Here is a 20,947-nt window from a genome sequence, read left to right as displayed (position 1 = left end):
GGTCATATGTTCCTACAAGGAGGAATCCACAGAGAGCTGAATCAAGGCTATGAATGTTTTCAATAGTGTGTAGTATTCCCAACGTACTATTATTCATAGGTAAGCAACAGCACCACTCAAACCCAAATATGAAGATAAAGAAAGGAAAGGAAAGAGCACCCCCTCATGTCTCCAAACCTACAGAACTATAAATATTTATTCACAGCTTTTGTATAATCCAAAATGCCACTCCGCACAGAACAATGGGCTGCAAGGGATTTGGCAACAAGAGGCTGGAACAGCAGTGTACTACCGAGATATGTCACTCACCAACTCAATTATCTAATGGGTTATTAGCAGCCCTTAAATCTCCTAATTTTTCCTGAAATACTGCTCCTGGGTCTCTTGCCATCTTGAAAAGATTTCAATAAAACTTTTAATCACAGCAAGCACATTTAAGAGAAAAAAAATCAATATTGGTCATTTCTTGCATTTCTGACCATGAGCTATTGATTTTCAGCTGTTAACATTTTAAAGACACAATAGAAAAAGGATTAAAAGAAAATGGATTAAAATAGAAACCCTGGCACTGTCCAGATCCCACTTTTATTTCAAGTGGAAAAAATATGAAGAACCAGAGAACTTTGGCTTTCTAGTAACTTGTGAGAGACTGGAACAACCTGCACAATCTTTCGCCTAAAGGTTCCTGGCATAAATTCAATTGAAGCTGGTAGCAAACTGCAGTCATCAGGAGCCGATTACTGGTCATGGGCCTGCATGAAATGCATTAGGTATCTACCAGAGAGTGAACTGAGACAACCCTCTCTGACCATGCCACTGGAGCAGCAAATGGGGATTTAAGTCTCAATGAAGGTAAGCATTTTCCCACATCCCTTCCCCTCAAAAGCACATCTCCTCTCCCCTGCACTTCTCTATCTCATTTCCCCCTCTCCTACCTGCCCTTGGGACAGCACCTGGGGGAGGGGAGGTCCTGCCCACTCCAGGTGGACAGCACAGGAGTTGTGCTCAGCCCAGATCACAGCAGCTGCAGCACACAGTCATGTTCTTTCTCCTGCCTGTTCCCTACAGGTGTTCCCTGCCAGCCCAAGAGCAGGCACATGGAGGGGAAACATGCCCCTCGGCCATTGCCACTGCTGTCCCTGGTAAGTGTGGCCCCTGTGCAGCCCAGCTGGAGCTGGCAGGAGCTCATCTCACCCCCAAGACAGCATCTGGCAGTGGCAGGCAGGAGTGGGTGGGAAATAGGAAAGGTGGGAAGGGAGAAACGCTTACCTGCTTTGGGACTTAAGTCCTTGACAGTTGCTGCTCCTGCAGTGCTGCCTGCCTGCCCCAGCTGGAGGAGGGGGGAATGGAACAAGGAGGAAGAGAAGGATGGGGGTAGGGGGTGCAGCCACCCTGCAGCACCAGTCCATGCAACTGTGCCCCCCACCCCGTGTAAAATCTTAGATCAAGTTCTGCAAGCAGCACATTATAAAATTCTCCATTACCATTAGCATCAGGGGAGAAGTCAAGACAGAAACAGGGTATGCAGGGGAACTCAGCATGGTCTGTGCCTAATCTGCTGTGTAGATAAATGTAGGTCTTTAATCTTCAGGGCTGTCACAATCCAGCACCTTCCAAGAAAGATAATTCACTTTTAAACATGTTAAAGAAAAAAAGTCTGAGCAAGCTCCAAGAATGAATGTTCCAAAACAAGGTTTGTTGGTTATAAAAAACCTGGCCCTGAAAAACATGACAGGACAGAATGGAAATCTTCGGGATAGTAAGCACCAACTCCTGTGAGACTCCCTTGGGTAGCAGGTACTCTCCCTGATCATTTTTAGATCACCATACTGCTAGCCCCACTACACAAGATGTTTAGAATGAGGATGTGTGTCCATGAGCCACTTTAAGGCTTAAACTTCTTTGTCAAGCCTTAAATTCTATTCTCTTTCTCTCAAGAGAAAAGATGATCAATGTAGTTCCCAGTCAAACAGATACTTATTTTTTTCTTATAGGAAACAGCTGCAGCTGCCAAACATCCTGTCCTCCAGAGAGATAATATTTTAATCTTGTTATCCTTAACGAAATTAAGAGAGAAAAGAACACAACTAAAATGGGATGATGCGCACAGAGACATGGTTTCTACGTGACGAAGCATCACTTCCTCATAGGTATGACACAGTACAACGTAAGACTTATGTATGAAGCACCCAGATCACCTTCCTGGAGAGGCTGCTGGTGATAAAGGACAATTTGACACAATCCACTTCTTCCCTCCTTCCCTGAAGCCTACAGAGAGAAATCCTGCAAAGTTCAAGACACAGAAAAGTTAAGAGGTTCTTGTTTAAAAAGTAAGAATTGGTAACAGATATCACATTCAGAAAGTGTACCTTCCAGTGTGAGGTTTGACCAATTTTTCCCACTTCATTTAGTTTATTAAACCAGCTGTGCTTACACTTTACCATGAAGACATTCCTCTTGCTCTGCAGTAGCCACAGATCCCTGAGATGTTCCAGTATGAGACACACCTAACACCATATGCATTTCATTCATAATATTACATGTGTTGAGAGTGTTCTGCTTCCTCTTCCGTTTGCTGACATGCCAGGGATGCTCAAGAAACACATCACACACAATAACTCTACTTAAAATTTTTCACTGGTTTGGAGACAACAGCCCCTCTTACTTTTAACCACCTAAACCCTTCCATTGCAGGAATGCTTTGCTATGGTGATGTGCTCTCATTGAGCTCTTTCTTGGTTACCATTTGCAGGTATTTTAGTCTCAAGGGAGGGAGCTCTTCATAAAGTTCAAAGCCCAAAGGGCACTCTGAATTCAGCAGTTTGTAATAGAGAAGATGCTTTTTCAATACCTGAAGAAAGAAACAGACATTAAGCGTGGCTCACACAAGGTGAAAATCCAGAACTGTTTTTACATCCCACTTGTTGCACATTGTCCAGCTGCTCTAGGGTGTTCAACACCACAGAACCAAATGTCTGTAGGTCCTGAGCTTCTTCCTAGAAGAGTTACCATCTTCACCTATGCTCTACCTGTCTGAGATTTCCCCATTTGCCTACAGCTCCTCACCTACCACCCATGTCCATTTCCTTCCCCTGTCAACATTCAAATTAGGGCATAACTGGGATGCAGGAACCTACCTTACATGATGGGTGCAGAGGGCCAAATATGCCATTTATTATGACCCAACTGATATATACTGCATGACCCTTTACAACCAAGAAGGGTAATACGAGACAGGTCTTTGTAAAGGCATCATCAGGGAAAGGGATAGAACATATGAACAAATGTTATACATTAGGAGTTTGATGTGACTTTTTCCAGTTTAATTAATGTATCAAGAAGACTGGCCACCTGCTGGCCTCCTGCGCATGGGTGACTGGAAACTTTTCTGGGATTTCTGAACAAAAATACTGTTCATGCCAAATTCATGGATACAGAGAGAAGGAAATCCAACTCAGTCTCACAGCAGGTGTCTGCCCATAAATGAATTGCAGGGTAGGCTGCACAAGGGTATCAGATGCTGGGTTTTTAGGCATTACAAGCCAAAACCCTGGTATTAAGGCTCCACTTGATCAAATTAGCAGCAATCCACTTCTAATCCATCAAGTTTGGATAAACAGGGAATCCACTAGGCCAGAGATTCAGATTTGGCCAACAGCAGCAAAACTCATCTCCCATCAGCATACAGTGGCTAGAAAGGAGCCTACCTCATCCACTAAAAGCCAGGTCTTTCTCAACATACTTTTCCGAGCAGCATCAGCCTCCTAGGAACAAGACACAGATGCTCAGCTTAATGCAAAAGAAAGCTTAAGACAAGCACATTCTTCCTTCAGTGCTACTGGGGGAGTACCCCTATTGTTATGCTGCACCATGCAGCAGTGGGTTCTATGGAAAGAGTTGTTCAGTATGTCATAACTGTGGTCCCATTTCTCTCCTTCTTCCCCAAGTCATTAACTTTTTGGAGGCAGATGGGTCAATAAGGTCACTCAAATTCACTGCTGAAACCCTAACTCTTGTCTCCTGGCACATCAGCTATCAGGCTTGCATAATATTACATACAATAGAGAGGAGCGTATCTAATGGTTAGAGCATGGACTTTTGGGTTCTGTTCCTTATTGACTTGACTAACCAAGTCACTCAGTTTGCCATATATATATCATTCCACCCTTCTGGACAATGGATATAGTATTTACTGACCTGGAGTGCTATGAAGAGGTTTGTTAACATTTGTGCAGCACCACAGTAGTCAGCGGATAAAAAATACCACATGTGCGTGGTACTGCAATAAATAGAGAGCAACTCCTATTTGAGGATTTCAAACAGCTGAACAGTCCTAATGACACTCTCATGAGGAAAGAATTACTTCCATTATGCAAAGAAGCAAAGAGAGGCACAGAGTGGTTAACTGGTCATACAACATGTCTATAGCAGATCTGGATCTGAAGCCTGAGCACCTAGCTTTTTAACTAAAACTATCCAGTACAAACCTGTGTCGTGCTGCCCTGAGAGTAAATGAAGCTGTTCACATGAGCCACAGCCACAACATAAAGGATTGGGCACCAGCTGGGGCGCAGTACACCAGTGACCAGTGTTCGGAAATACAGTCTCAGGAGGTTCAGGCTGTCCTCAGGAGGGGAGATGTATTGCTCCAGAGGCACAGGAAACTGCAACAGAGCCAAAAAAAAAAAAAAAAGCAATATCACCCTAGCTCCTTTCCAGAGGATCTTCAAATACCTCCTCAGCTGAGATGCAAAGTATTCCATTAGATACAATATACTCAGAAAGGGACAAAAGATAAATGTACAATATGACCATTAATGTTATTCCTCAAATTTCAACTTCATAGTCTTGCTGTAAGCTAAAATGTCACTGGAACTTTGCCTTCTGTATAAGGAATTCTTTCTTTTCTCACCTATAATTTAAAAGGTAGATGAAACAGCTTTGCTAACACTTTTCTAAGCAAAATTCATTTCAAGTGGTGACAAAGCATGGAAAACACCACCATAACCAGTCAATATTTTGGAAGTGAATTAGCATGTAAAAATAAGGGGTCATAATGAAGACTGTTCTGTAACTTTCCCTACTTTCTTTCCATGCATTCTGCAATTTTGGGACTGTTGAATCCATACTTTACCACAGTACTGGCATCTGGAATCAGAGCCTTGATTTAAAAAAATAAATAAATAAAGGTTAACATTTAGCTAACTGTTTTAGTAGAAACAAAATTTAGTGTGCTCATCTCACAATCTTAATACCACTCCACAGTGTGAAATGTCCCCAACTGCTCACTCCCCTGGCAAAAAACCTCCAACTTCCCTCAATAAACTTAGTCAGAAAATCTGAGTTGTCAATATAAAATAACTTGATATACAGAACACTGAAGATAGTGGGAGAGCATAAGAGAAACTGAAATCAATATAAAAAATAAACCCAAAGGTCCAGTGCAGATTGTATTACTCAGCTCCCTATTGAATTGTTATAAATAAATAGGTAAATAAAACTACCTCTAATTTTGTGGTTTGATTAGAACTGCCACAGGACTTCCAGTCTGCTGTAGTAGAGCAATACAGACTCCAGGAACCCTGCTGCAGACGTTAGGTCCAGTTTGTTGTGGAGTACCCAGGCCCTAGACTACAACAGATGCTACTGGCAACTGATATAATAGCCTATAATTGAAGGAATGCTGGTTTCAGCCCACGTGACATTTTAAGTTCCACATATTGGACTTTCTTCAGAAAGAATGAAGAACTTGTCACCACTAAGGGAGTGTAATTGCTACACAGGGAAAAAAAAAGAGCCAGGATGAGTCCAGTTTCAGAAAGGAAAAAGTAGGAATGCACCAACAGAGATTTTGGGGGCTCAATATCAATAGCCAATTTTTAAGGAGGCATAACGGCTGATACCAATACAATTTCCAATACAGCTGTGTGTAGCTGGTAAGTCCCTTATGGTAGAAAGGGGTGGGGGGTTGGAGGGAAGCAGCATGGGGGGCAGATCAATGCCCCCCTGCCGTGAGGGAGTGAGACAGGGCAGACACTGTCCAGCTGGGGCAGAGCAGGACACGGGACAAAGCTGTGGTTTGTCTAGGGGGTGGCGTAGTGGGGGGAGGCTCCTGCCACTGCTTGCACCCTGGGAGGACATGGGGGGGAGAGGGCATGTGCCCCTAGATCTGTGCAGGGCAGGCTGCAGCTGCAGGCTGGAGCCAGGACTGTGCTTGTTTTTTCTCAGTGGGGGCTGGGCTTGGGGCAGGCGGTAGCAGCGGCACTGGGAGGGGGAGCTATGGGGTGGTGGCACTGGGAGGGGCTACAGCCCAGCACTACGACCGCCCACCCCAAGCCCAGCCCCCACCAAGAGGAGCCCGGCACAGCCCCAGCTCCAGCCCACAGCTGCAGCCTGTCCACCCTACAGAGATCTGGGGGCACATCACTGCCCCCCTGGGGTGCAAGCAGCAGCAAGAGCCACCCCCCCACACACGAGCTGTGGCTCCAATCCACACCCTGCCCTGCCTGGGCAGTACTTGCCTCTGTCCACTCCCTCCCTCCCTCACCATGGGGGGCATTGATCTGCCCCCCCCTACACCCCTTCCCTCCCCCTCCTCTTCCACAACAGACTTACCAGCTGCACACAGCTCTCCATCCTGCCAGGCTCTGCCCCTCACCACCTATGTGCTGCACTGCAGCTGTGTACACACAGAGGCATTTATCAGCCAAATTATTGGCTGCGTTGGGCTGATTTCCAATGCAGCTAATTTTCTTTATATTGGTGCCAATCTGATATTGGACCAGTGTATCAGTGCACCTTTACGAAACAGTCATAAAGGCTATAGTATTCCATTCACTGGAATAAAGTGACATGCCAAGCACCCTACAATCCAAGAGTTACCTGTTGGAATGACACTCCCAGAGCCCTCAGGATGCTCACATGCTCCCCAAAAACAGCCAGCCGGAGCTGTACACTGAAGCGCCTCTGAAGAGGGAGAAGAACAAAGGCTCCAAAAAGGGGATCCCCAAAGGAGACACCTTCAAATTGCTCCAAGAGGCTGATATAGAGGTCATGGAAGGAAGCCAAGCCAGGGAGAGGAGCATCCAGTTGCAGAGAATCCAGGACCTTTGGTTGGCAGTAGAGAGACAGAAGGGCAGCAGTATAACAATGGACAGGTCCTTCTAGGAACAAATCTCCTCCTGTTAGGAAGATGCACATAAGCCGTGCAAGTTTGGCAGCAGCTGGTATACTTTCAAGTATCCTGGCACGCCAGGTTTCCAGAAGCAGGACCCATTGCAGATTCCGGGTCACAGTGTTCACTAAATCAGGTGGAAGAGTGTTGAGTACAACCCCTTGCGTCTCTGCACTAGTCACTTTGTTGTAGAGGCTGATAAGGGGAAAAAATGGCCAGTCAGAGGGTAGAATGGGTCCTCTGACCTGAGGAAGCAGCATGGATTGGATAAGGCAAGTCCGACCTTGGTAAGCAGCCTGGGAACGGACAAGAGAAGGCTCCAAGTGAACAAAATGAGAGAGGTAGCAGGTTCGGATGAAAGGCAGATGCTGGTATGATTCTCCCAGCAGAACACCACGGCTGGTCTTGGGAAAAACTGCTGCCACTGAGCCAGGCTGCACCAGCCTTGCTCTTGCACCCAGATGAAGGATATCAGAGAAATCAGCAGCCACTGGCCCTCCAGCTTTCCCTTCTCTGCAAAAGACACACAAATGTAGCAAACATTGGTACATAAACCAACATAAAAATCAGATGTTGAGCTTCTATTAACTCCCTCCCAGTTGCCCATGTTATCCCAGGACAAGGAGCATTAGACTGCACGGCACCACTGACCCCACCTATGCTTTCAAGTTGGAACAGCACAACAATGCTGCCAGGAAGTTAATCTTGTCGGCATCCCAGATGCCGCCAGCAGGAAGTTCCCATAGCTATTTTTCTTAGCTAGCAATGGCAGAGCACTGCAAGTGGGAGCCAATGCAGCTTGGAAACTCGATGCTGGGGTACCTGCTGTCACCATTTGGTTAAGGAGATGCCGCACTTACCCACAGGCTGTCAGGAGCTCAACGCGAGATAAAACACACTACAAGATACCTATGTGCACTGGCTGAACAATACTAGCTATATGACTTTTCAGCTGACACCAACAATAAATCATTAAAAAGGTATGGCCTAGTTACTAGAATATAGGTCTGGGGAAAACAACCCTTCTCCCCCCCTCCCCACCCCACCAGCTCTGATCTCAGCAGAGACTGACTCCTTCTACAGGCTCGGATACCTTATCTGTTAGGTGAAGCTAACTGAGAAGGCTTTTGTGAGAAGCAGTAGTGCCAGTTTAACACACTGAGCAAGAAAAAAAAATGGAGATGTGTCCAGCCTTCTCCAGGGAAGTACCCTGGGTGGTCTAAGGCAAATTACAATTAGGACAGATTTCCATCCGTTTCCTAGATGTTACTAAATCTTGACTCAGCATTGATGCCACATTGCTCTTAAGAATGAAAACACACGACTGATTTCCTGTTGAGGCTGTTGGCATAGCAGGACACCTGCTACCGACAGGAGACAACAAGCAACTGATCTTATTTCTCTCATCCCTATGCCAGAGACAAGTCTGCAGGTCAGGTCATGCCCCTGGCCCTCACCAAAGGTCCTGTAGCAGGGGCATAGATGGTGCACACCTTTAGCACAGGCTTTATATTAAAGGCTGAAAATCTGACTAGAAAAGTAAACTTGTAGCAAAGTAAAAGCTTCTTTCTTTCCCAAACAAATTTCTCCATATACCAGCCTAGAAAGAAATTAGATTCTTAAAGAAAAAAATGCAAAGCTTACGGAATAAATTCTGGATTAAACGCAAGACCCAAGAGGAGCTCATGAGCCAGATGCTCACTCCCTGGCAACAAACAGCTTAACAACGCCATAGCAACGCAGTGATGGAGCGAGGCATGCTGGGCATACTCTGAACAAGTGCCTGCCTGCACAGGAAACAAAAACCCAACAAGTGAGAACATGGTGACAATTCTTAGCAAGACAGTCACAGGAAGTCAGAGGGCAGACAGCTGGAATGGGGATCTCTCTGTGGATATCAGATGTAAAATCAGAATGAGGTTCTCACCTGGATATGTTTCCCTTCCACTTCTGGTCATAAACTATTCTGTACTTTGCTAAATAGGCTGCTGTGTTCTAGCTCAGAGGTGGCGGGGGCGGTTAGAAGTATATAAAAAGATTCTATCAAAGTTTGTAAAGCATTTTGAGGTCTAAACTCTGCATTCGTGGTCCAAAAAATCAACTGAACAAAATTCAACACAGACATGCAAAATCCTGCACTTGGGACAAAACAACTGCAGACAAATACAGACTAAGGGACAATTGGCTATGCTGCAGTACTGCAGAGAATGACCTGGAGGTTACAGTAGATCAGCAGCTTAATAGAAGCCAACAGTGAGCTCTTGTTACAAAAAAAAAAAGGCCAACAGCATATTGGGTTGTCAGCAGCAACAGGAGAATCACTTGCAAATCAAGGGAAGTGATCCTTCCACTCTATTCAGTACTAGTGAGGCCTCATAAAGGATGTGGACAATTGAGAAAGAGTCCAGCAGAGAGCAACAATGATTAGACGCTTGGGAAGTACGACTTCTGAGGAAAGGCTGAAAAAACTAAGACTACTTAAGTCTAAAGAAGAAAAGACTTGGTAGGGGCTGGGGGAGGTGTTAACAACAGTCTTCAAATACCTGAAAGGTAGTTATAAAGAGGGTGGCTAAACTATTCTCTGTAACTGTAAGAGACAAGGCTAGAAAAAAAGGTCTCAAATTGAGCAGGGGAAATTTAGGTTGGAGATTAAGCGCTTTCTCACTATGAGGGCAGTTAAAAATTAGAACAGGCTAACCACAGAGGCTGTAGAATCTTCATCCTTGGAAATTTTCAAGAACAGGTTAGGAAGATACCTGCCCGAGATAATTTAGTCATGGCTGACCCTGCCTTTAGCAGGGGATTAGAGTAAATGACCTCTTGAGGTTGCTTTCTAGCCCTATTTTCTATTAGTCTACAATTACTAAGTGCAGGATGATGATGGGTATGTGAGCTGGGGAGTCAGGAAATGAACATCAGGAAAGACAAAGACCAATTGATTCAAAGGGTCCGGTGTCTGCTGAATGTGTTAACTGGAAAGGGAATCAGGGTTAGACTAATCAAAGGGATGAGAATGAATAAAGTGTTAAAAGGGTTACCATTTTCTGGGCCAATGCTAACACAAAGTACTGCAGATGGTATTCATGCCGCAAGATCCAGGCAGATGAGGGAGTTACAGAGGGTGGTCCTTTGGCCCAGCTGTGGCACAGATAATCTTTCAGACCTTTGAAATTCAGCACACAGAAGTACTGTAGGAGAACCAGAAACAGGCAAATACAATTATCATCATCCCATTCAGGGGAAATATGAATCTTACCAATATCTTCCACCTTGCATCCCCTTCCTTTCCTCAAAGAATAGCCACAAGCTCTTCTGGACAAGCATGCTTATAATCCAAAGGTGACCTGAAAAAAAGTCTCCTTCTTCCCCAGGGCAATGAGAAGGGCTCTATCTCCGAACTTCTCATTCTCCGCCACGCTATATGCAGTATCCACTCACAGATAAGCCTCTTTCTATGCATCATTTGTGCATCTGTTCACCGCTTCAAAAGGAGGCACCAGTGCTATTCTCCAAGAAAATGTAGTTCCAAGGAGCTGAGCAAAATAATTTCAGCATAAAACCAGACAGCAGCCTTGAGAAGAGCTTGTACCAGCTCTCTCTCTCAAAGAACTGCTTTGGTAGTTTTGGTATTGCTCACTTCATACATATTTGTGTTCACTCACTGTCACTGCATCTAGTCACAGAAAGCCTTGGTTTCCTAACTTTATCTCCAAGGCCCCAACACAAAACAAATATCTGAACATCGTATTCTCTTGTGCTAAAGTCTTATGCCAAGTGCCTTTGTATATGAACAAAAACTCACAGCCAATTAGTATTCACCAATATAATGGCTCTCTGAACAGGAAACTCTGTCCAGTACTCAACCTAAATGCTTATTTAAATTTCACTGGGATATTCTTCACATTATACCTCCTTCAACAACCCCTCTCTTCCTCCACAATCTTTAACCTTTCAGACACTTAGCTATGTTCCACATCTTAGCCATTGTTAAGGAAATCAATAAATAATTCCCTCTTCTAGCCTTTCCCTACAAATCAGTCCCTTGAGCAATGTGACTGTTTTTCTTACATTGCCAAGCTACTTTCAGCTGCTCATTTTTGTTTGTATAGTGTGCATCCCAGGACTAAGTATATCAGAAGCAAGATCTTGCTACTTCTGAACTTAGAGGGTTCTCCTTACCACTTTGTTTTACCTTTAGCCAAAACCCCCAACTGTTGAGTATAAACAATCCTACTAATGTCACCCATACAGCATTTAGATACAGGCCCTCCCCTCCCTCCCAACCAAGCTCATATTCAAGTGGAGTTCCTAGTAACAAGCCAATACTAACCTTGCTGACCAGGCTTTTGTGGATTTGGGTGATACTGTTGATGAGGAAAAGAAGAGCAGTAATGAAGGGAAAAGGTGACTTTGAGCCAGCTAAACTCATAGGGGGTTTGCCTCCAGTGCAACTCAAAGATACAATGCTGCAGACAGATTCTGGTGCCGGGGAACAAGACGAGGGATTGCATAGAGCAGAACACGGCCTGTGTGAATAAAGACAGATCAGATCAACAGCACTCATTTCACTGACAGCTTTCATGGCAAATTACAGATTAAAAGCTCCCATCTCAGAAATGTTTGTACAATCAACTGTAGCCACAGAGACTTTCAAGGTTTGTGTGTACACAGTCTCTAGCATCACAAGCTCCTCAGTAGAGCAGCTAACAACCATTTCAATACAAATTAACACGTTGGCTCTAACAAATTTCAGTTTTTGATTAACTGGTCATAAATTTCAGGAACATAAAGGAGACCAAGCTCTTATATTGTGCTACTCTTATCCTGTGCTTTTATTCAGAACTACTGGACCATAGATAACCAAAGAAACCACAGCTTTTCCACACACAGACGTAATCCAAATCACCAGCATTGGCCAATAAGAACATTTAAAATGAAAATACCTATGTAAAGAGTAAGAAGCCAACCCTGTATCTAAAAGACTAGAGTGTATTAAAACATAGGAGTTTTCAGTGTCCTCTTATACATCCATGTTGTGCAAGAAGTGTTGAAATTCAGGATTCTCTCACACTTTTAAAATAGATCTCTGCCTGTAGGACTATTAAGAAAGGCTCTTTGTACACTGCCAACCATGCCAGCCTGACAGGTCATGAGTACACTGAAAGATATACTCAAAAGGAATGGCTAAGCTTTGCGCTTCCAGTACAATAAAAGAGAGCAGCCAGTCACCTAACCTTCAGTAACCATGGGTCTGGTGTATAGGTGCCCAGTAGTGTAACAAGGGGTGGGTGAGCAGGGTACCACCACTGGGCACCAGTTTAGAGGGGGCACAACTGGTCTACCAGCAACAGCAAGAGTCAGGTGGGCAGGCTGTACCATGGCAGTACAAGCCAGGAATTTTGGAGTCCCTGAGGCAAATAAGACTTCCCCCCACCCACTACCAACCCCTCTCCTTCCAATCTCCAACAGAGTTTTGTCCAGGGCACAAACCTTGCTAGTTGCACCTCTGCAGGTGCCTCAGGCACAACAAGATCACAATCTTTTAAAATTAAAAGCAGATACTAGGACATGTCCTTCACTGTGCTATAGCCAAGAACACAAAAGTCAGGGCAATCAAAACTGCTCTCTAGTTCCTCTATTTAAAAAAGTAATGGGGAAGGAGGGCAGGTCATGGTTTACATGGACAGCAAAGGGCCACACAGTTACTACAGAGTAACTGTTCTTTCTTTAAAGGGTTGCCTACATGCATTTCACTTTGGTGATCCACAAGCAGGACACCTGAAACAAGGAGCGAGTGCTCTGAGTCTACTGTGCATGTGTCAGTCTCCAGTCTCTTGCTGGGAAGAGGCGAGAGAAAAGCACTAAGCTGCATACACGTGGAGGGACCTTCCACCAATCTAATGGACAGGGTTCTGTCAGGAACAATATGTCCATATCATGTCTGGTGAGTAAACACACCAAAATAAACCACCTAAGCATGCAGCTGCAGTCTGACGCATGTTAGAGAGGTCATTTTGTGAGGTTCCCCTCACCCCCGCTTTTCTGAGCATGTCACATAGTTCAGAAATGAGACTGCATGTAGCTTGTCAACCTGCTTAGTTCCCTGTCCTGGTATGGTTTTTACCTGAGCAGATCCCACATGCTGTGCAAGGCTGGCTGGCTAAGGAGAGGCAGCAGCACCTCAGATGTCAAATGCTCCAGTTCCTCCAAGCAATCGATTGGATTTAGTGATGGCTGCAGAAAACATGGGGTGGGGGAGAGGATTAAAAAAAAGGTATGTATGGAGGCAGTCAGAAAAAAAGTGAACAGTCTCTTTGAACAATCTCTCCTCAGGGAAGAGACTGCTTCACTTGCCTTTCTTCCTTTTTGTTTAACAGCTCTTTTCCTGCACGCACATTTTGCGCAGTCATAACACTATAGTTTAGAGTAGGTGTCTACAGGTAAATAAACCTCCCCTAGCTCCAGAGACATCCCCACGTAGTGGCCTGTCCATTAACCACAAAGAAACTAAGCAAGGCTACCTGGGTTCATAAACAAAGGCCCGGGATTACAACACAACAAAGGGCTAACAACTGCTCTGGGAATTTTCAACACAGTGTTATCCAGGACGTCAGCAGAATCAGCAGCACACAGCAAGATCAGCTAAGCCACTGAGACCCAAATAAAAAATACCATGTAGGAGCACTGCATGGAGAACTTCATACTGTAAATCTAAGGTTTTAGTGGATCCTTCCCTCACTAAGACATGTTCAAACGTTATGAGAACATATCTTTTTATTTTGCCAGAATGCAATCTGATTCGGCCCACAGGAAGCAAGTGAAAACCCTCTCCAGAAAGAGGCTCGACTTATAATTTCAAGTTAAGTGGACATGCTGCCATCCTCAGTTCTGGATTTTAGGGTAGGAATGGCCTGAGAAATTCTGGATAACCACTATCCTAGGGTTACTACATGGGATTTTTTTTTTACCTTCTAATTCACACACTTTGTAAATATTTTTAACATATTAGTAGTATGCTATTGAGGTAAAACCACCTTTGTATCAGCACACCCCCCCTCACAATATTTTGCTTTCTTGAATTTAGAATTCAAAAATCTAAGAAGTGATTGGCATCATCCAGTCTTCCTTGGATAGTCACAGAAGTCCAGTAATAAATATTAGACTATAAGCTGCTAGAGTCACTAGTTCAAACCCAGCACCCAAGTAGCACTAGATCAAAGTTGTTTCTCTCTCCTGGCTCTTTGTGGTCTACTTGACAAGAGCTAGCAATCTCCATGGAGCTCCTCATGGGCCAGCTTCTATATCACCACAACTAGTGCTAAAGCATGCTTATTTTGGGAAGTCTCAGAAGAGGTAGAAAGGTCTCAATTGTCAGACGCACAAAATTATCCCCAACCCTCAGAGGTGGTTCTTCCAAGTCAGGGCTGAGGCACGTTGGCAGGGTAGTACAAGAAAGCTTAGGTTTGGGTGCCAATGATGCATTGATTCTGGGGATAGATGTCAGCCTTACTTTCATAAGCCTGATGCTTTTCATCTTCAGAAAATTCTGCTGAAAGATGACCATATACCATGCTAATAATTGGGTTCCTGCCTCTATCTGCTATACACAGTCCTGATAAGACAAACGCACCCATTTTCACTGTGCAGACACTTCCAAGTCAGACAGGAAAATATTCAACAACTATATGCGGTCACTACAATCTGCAAGGGATACTGAGTATTCAGCATGCTAATTGCCTGCATTTTAGATGCTGTCCAGTCTCAATTTCAGGGCTGGTAATCAGAATCCAGCTCTCGGTGCCCTGTTGGTTAGAGTTCTATCTTCTCTTGTTTCAACCGATTCAGGCTGGACATAAGGAAGAACTTCTTCACTGTCTGAGTTCCCAAGGTTTGGAATAGACTGCCACCGGAGGTGGTTCAAACACTTTGAATGCCTTCAAGACACATTTGAATGCTTATCTTGCTGGGATCCTATGATCCCTGCTGACTTCCTGCCCATGGGGCAGGGGGCTGAACTCAATGATCTTCCAGGGTCCCTTCCAGCCCAAAAGTCTATGAAATCCATGAAGCTCTCATTTAGGAATTAAGAAGGTGTTTTTGTTTTCGTTTTTGTGTGTGTGTGTGGGGGGGGGGGGGTTCAAAGGCCTTACCTGTTGGCTGCAAACACTATAATAAACTCCAAAGTAGATGACATATGCTGTTGTAAGAGGCTGGAGAGCCTGCCAAGTTTCTAGTTGGGATATTTCCTGGAAAGATCTCCTCAGACTGGTCTCAAGGAAAGGTCGCAGGCCTGACACATGACTCCAGGTCACTGGTGGAGGCAGAATCTGCTCCCCATCTTGTAGGCCACTGTTGCAACATAACAGAAAGTGAAATGGCGAAGGGGAATTTCTCTGCAAGAGTTGGATTCTCCAAACATCATGATTAAAAATGCATGTTTCCACTGCATTCAGTCTCACAAAGAAAGGGCACAGAAGGATAGCCACTAGGGAAAAACATCAGCTCACCAAGCTACTTTAAGACAGTCCAGCCAAATTGATCTCTGGACATACACAGTCATTATATGAGCCTGTCCCTTTAGTCACAGCTTTTTTAACTGCTTATGCACGCTGAGCAGATGCTTTTATGAAAACATCCACAACAGTTCTAAGAATTCTAACTAATTTAAAACCTGGCAGTGCATTTCAAAGGTTGTAACCCATTACCTTGCACTTACCTACTGCATCTCACCTGCCATCCCCCAGTTTGCATAGATCAGAATGGAGCTCCTCACTTTCTTGCAACAAAAATAATTGTGTCTTCAGCAAATTCTATTGTCTACTTCATCCTCCCAGGAGTGATAAAGATTAAGATACTGGACTCAATATTGATCCCTTGGGAAACATGTTTTTAATTTTGTTCCAGTATGAGAATTAGCTACTTACTCCCACTCTGCCTTATACAAAAGAAGTGGAGATAGACAGCAAGAGTCTGATACTTACTACAATAAGTGAGTGTAGTAAAGAATGCACAGGAGTGGGGAAGAAACATTAAACTTACACAATAAACCTTACTGAAAAATGTCAGGTGGGAGATGAATCACAGCAGATGGGATAGTGCTAACAGTTTGTTTTATTCGTGTTGTGGAACTTGAATATATGTCTTAAAGGTGTTTTATACCCAAAACATTTGCAAACGAGAATACTTTAAAGTGACATTGTCAAATTAGCTCTGTATACCCGATTACTTCAGCTGCAAGATGTGCTTCCCTCTGTTGCTGAAAGACTTAATAGTGAAGAGATACCTAAAATATATTTTGCTTTCCACCATTCATGCCGGGTCCTTTCGGTGCCTTGCTCAGTTCAGACAACAAAACAAGGCAAGGAAGTTTCACTCTGTTCCTGCATCCTGGGTTCCTGGTTCAGCATTGTTTTATTTGAGTCTCCACTGTTTAAAGGGAATGATTAAACCCAATAAAGGCCCTCACACCAGCTTTTCATTCACATAAAAATCACCATGGAAAGAGGACTATTTACACTGAGTTTTTATGATGCAGTGCAAAGGTCTTTTATTAGCTACACCTGTTTCCCCTCATCCCTCCCTCTCGCATTTGTTATTTTTAAAACTGTAATTGTTGATTGCCAGTGGAAATTTATTTCTGCACAAGGTGACCTTCAGGATGGAGAAGCAAGGGACAGTATCCTGGTCCGCGTTAGGAAACTACTTTAGTGATGCATTTTTTATATTCAGTTGGCTTAAACACAGAAGTATCAGACAGAAGATATATTTGCTTCGTTGCTAAACTGGACATACATTCCCCATCACAAGTTACTGTCTCCCTCCTTTTCCATGTCACATCAAATGTTCTGGCTAACCTGCTTAAGCCTATTCTCTTGGTAGGGTGATCTCATGCATGTGCACGTACACATATACAGAAAACCATGAGCTCCTCAGCAGAATTACCATATCAGAAGAGGACACCCTTATGGCCAGAGATCCTGTTGTCTCCTTTGTATTTCGCACTGACAAGATGCTGAAGAAAACCCCTATGAAATATGATTGCTAAGATTGTCACTGTTTGAATATAAACTATACAAAATGACAGAGGACAAAAGAAAGGAGAGATAGAATAAAGAAGAAATAACATCAGTGTTTCCAAGAGGACACTGAGACAATGCAAGATGACAGAAATGGTGGGGTCTACCTGCTTAGCTGGGCCTGCAGCTCTGCTGTGCAGCTTGCTGTCTGAGTAACATGGGTAAGCAGAGTGATCACAGCTGCTGCTCGCTGGATGGAAAGCTGAAACATGGGGCTGTTTTCCTGGGAACTGCTTTGTAGGTGAGGTAGGGACTGGAGAATCCTCACCAACATGGGGTAGAGATCCCTGCAGGTGGTGAAGGAAGAAATGAAAGGGTAAACAGGGGAACAACAGAACAAAGTGGAACGTTGTTCCAAGCTCTGCAGATTGAGACCCCTCTATTAGCTCAAAGCACTTCCAAGACTGACATAAATGGTGTCTTAAAAAAACCCAAAGTTTTTGCATCACATACATTGCTTTGTTATTTAATGAGCTAATTAGCACAGACGACCCTCGCCATTCACGGGATATACGTTCTCGTATCCCCTGATAATGGTGAAATCCGCGAATAAGGCACTGCGTTCATGAACTCAGTGCTCCCAGCGGCTGGGGAGGGTGAATTCTGTCTGCTCTGCTTTTAGTGTGTGTGCTGCTGCTTGATGCAGCTCTCTCTCAAGGCTGCAAAGGCTTTTACCTGGGTGCGTTACAAAAACCGTGCTGCCAGATGTCATGAATGCATGGATCACTCAGATTACAGAAAGAATCTGCATCCAGCAATGAAAAAGGGAACTAAACAGGGAAAACTCAAGGAATAATCTGGAGACTTTAAAATGTGGCTACTGCAGAATCACAACCAATACCAATTAAGCACTAGACAGGAAAATCTGACACAGCTGTCAGAGCAGCAGATAGTATGTTCCAATTGTTAAATGTGAATGAGCCAAGAACAATTCAAATGTAACAAAACCCTTCAAGTGTAAACCTGGATAGAGCAGTGTTAAAGGTGGAGCAGCTTCATTCTTAGCTCATTCACACATAAAAATTAGAAGCTGTAGCTGTTTTTGAAAGTTTCAAACGTACTTGTGTTCACACCTAGAAAAGCAGTAACAGGATGCTAGTAATTAAATAAGGAATCTCACAGAGGGTCAGAAAAAGTTAAGGACACAGCATGCAAGTCTCTGGATGCTGAGGTTTCACTGGATCATAAGGAAAGGAAATTCCACAAATCCCTGCTTTTACCCCTCAGAAAAAGGAAGTTCACTGTCTTCGTTAAAAAGACACCCCATTTGGGTTTGGCCCATACCTGTAGAGATCACAAGCCTGACCGTATCCAGCAGCCACTGCCCATAGCCGAAAAGCCTCAGTACTTAGCCTGATGGCTTCTTCTCTCTGCAGAGGAAGGTCTTGAGGATCCTCAGCTATAAACCGGCTCAGACGACTTTTTAGCTCAAATTTATTAAGCTGCAAAGAATAAGCAGACAATGAAGTAAACTGAATTCTTGAGGATTGGATCACAAGAGCCTCATAGTCCTATTCAGCCTAGTCTAAACTTCCCTCAAAATCGCTGTAACATTCATATCTAAATTCTTCTTTTGTTCAATATTAAGTTTTATTTCCAAAGAATCAATACATGATAAATGGACGCTAGGATCATGTCATGGAGTAACTGGAAGCAACCTACTGTCAGACTCTAACAGTCTATAGCAATGGTCTCCAACCTTTTTAAGTAGATCACCTTTGGCATTTAAAAGCAACCCAAGATCTACCATGCACTGCCCCCTCCTCCCCAACCCAGCAGGTAAGCCTATGGGGAGGGAAGGGGGGGCAGATCAAGGCAGAGGGAGAAAAAATTATTTGGGGGCATGCCCCCCAGCAGGTAAGTCCCAACTGGCCAGAGCCCCACTCAACTTGCCCCTGCTCCTGCCTCTGCAGCACTGTCCCTCACCACAGGGGCCTCCACCTCGCCCCTGTCCATTCCCTCCCCCACAGACTGATCTGCTAGGCTGAAGCATGCACACGTATGCATGAGGGCACTCAGTCCCACACCCCAGCCTTGGATCAACACCAAGAGGCTCCGAGAACTACAACAAGCATTCCAAAATCCACTGACTGGTGACTGTTGGTCCATAGCAACTGGTTATTCTTTTATTTTTTAAATTTTTTTTAACCTGTTCATAAATTAACCTTGAATACAAAGTGAACTTTTTTTTCTTTTTGTACTGATGTGGCTGTCAGTACTGAGTGGCTGTCAGTACATTTTAGTTGTTTTTTAACCATAAAAAAGTAGCTCTGGAAGGCACCTCAGGAGGTCATCTATTTCAATCCCCTGCTTGACGAAAACCATCTGTATCTAAGCCTGCTTAGGCATGTGTTGTCTCTACCCCTTTCTTAAAAATGTCAGTAACAACCCTCACACATACAACTACCAGACAGAGTGTTGAAACTATAAAAATCACCTTTTACTTGCCATAGATAAGGCAAGGGATGAGGGCACTATCAATAACCTGCCACTGGAAGGAGGAAGTAGCTTGTTAAAACATGCTCAAGACATACAATAGACTGATATCCCCTGTTACAAGAGTAGGCAAAAACCATCCACAGTCCATGCTGATCTGACCATACGGTAAAATTCCTTCCCAATTTCAAATGTGGTAATCAATCTGACCATAAGCAAGGCCCTCTAGCCAGGAAATGCAATACTTTACATCCATTGTACTACTTTACTGGATGATGGAATTTCACTTTCTTTGGAAATGTTCTGGTTTAGTGAACAGTAAGGTTCCTCAGCCTTCACAGACTCTGAGGATAAGTTACACCCTTTAACTATTGGATATTTGTCCTCAAACAGAAAAAGGTCTAGAGTGTGGGAAAAAGGAAACAAATCTTCTAGGGGAAGGACATGTTATATTCTTTATATCATGACTATTTCATTGCGATACATGGACATGCTGTAGAGCATTTATTTACATTCAAGTTCATACAGAGCAATATGAAAATGAATGTACTAATGTATCAAGCTGGATTTTTAAGTGACCCCTGCAGATCATGGGACAAAGCATGACATTTTGAATGCTAAGACTTTTCATGCTGTTTCCATGGCTTGATGGTCTGACACCTAAACGCTTGCAACATGCCACACTAGGATGCTCCAAGTAACAAGACTGACACTAGGGTAGATGACCATGGGATACAGTGAGAGCTCTGAGAAGAGCTAGCCTGCAGAGTTTAGATTTGTACATGCTTGAGAACACATAGATATATACACACATACTGTCCATTACTCACATACATAATACTTCATTTTATTGCATAGAGGTTAGAGTTCTCTTGTTGAAAAGGGAAATTTCCTCGATGGTGATTTATTAGGTACTATTAAAAATGCTACATTCAAAACAGTTGGAGGACACAGAGATGGAGTCTTACTCTGGTCCTATTTGAAAAGCTTTTCTGTCACTGCAGTAACATGGCAGTGATATTGTCTGTCTCCCCTGCTTTTCTGTGGTCTGTTCTCACAACATAGTTGTGGAGTTGAAAAGGCCAATTTTTTAGCCTCTTGGGATAAGTCATCACCTGTAATCACAGGGAACTGGATTCAATGGCCCGTGAGGACCTTTTCAGTCCTAGGTTCCTAGAGGCATTATTCCTCTTCATTGTGAAGTTGGATCTGAATCAGCCTGCTCGAAACAACTCTCTCTACCTACCCCCAAGCTTTGGTG

At 43.9% G+C, this 20,947-nt stretch overlaps 1 protein-coding gene across 1 annotated transcript in view; it reads right to left on the bottom strand.

Annotated features, from left to right (window-relative positions):
* Positions 1-176: 176 nt before the first annotated feature.
* RPAP1 (RNA polymerase II associated protein 1) overlaps positions 177-20,947 on the bottom strand; it is a 44,848-nt gene continuing 24,077 nt past the window's right edge. Inside the window, exons 14-24 of the mRNA XM_019552001.1 lie at positions 18,535-18,692; positions 17,358-17,537; positions 15,325-15,523; positions 13,299-13,408; positions 11,505-11,700; positions 10,213-10,362; positions 8,819-8,961; positions 6,883-7,687; positions 4,488-4,664; positions 3,708-3,764; positions 177-2,851 (exon numbers count right to left, since the gene is read on the bottom strand). Of these exons, the coding sequence (XP_019407546.1) occupies positions 2,705-2,851; positions 3,708-3,764; positions 4,488-4,664; positions 6,883-7,687; positions 8,819-8,961; positions 10,213-10,362; positions 11,505-11,700; positions 13,299-13,408; positions 15,325-15,523; positions 17,358-17,537; positions 18,535-18,692 (2,322 nt within the window). The 3' untranslated portion in view covers positions 177-2,704. The remainder of the gene's footprint in view (positions 2,852-3,707; positions 3,765-4,487; positions 4,665-6,882; positions 7,688-8,818; positions 8,962-10,212; positions 10,363-11,504; positions 11,701-13,298; positions 13,409-15,324; positions 15,524-17,357; positions 17,538-18,534; positions 18,693-20,947) is intronic.

Source organism: Crocodylus porosus, unplaced genomic scaffold, assembly GCF_001723895.1.
Source record: "Crocodylus porosus isolate Cpor-Errol unplaced genomic scaffold, CroPor_comp1, whole genome shotgun sequence".
Taxonomy (NCBI): domain Eukaryota; kingdom Metazoa; phylum Chordata; order Crocodylia; family Crocodylidae; genus Crocodylus; species Crocodylus porosus.
The sequence above is the reverse complement of the archived record's forward strand: the minus strand, read 5'-3'. Positions and strand labels throughout refer to the sequence as shown.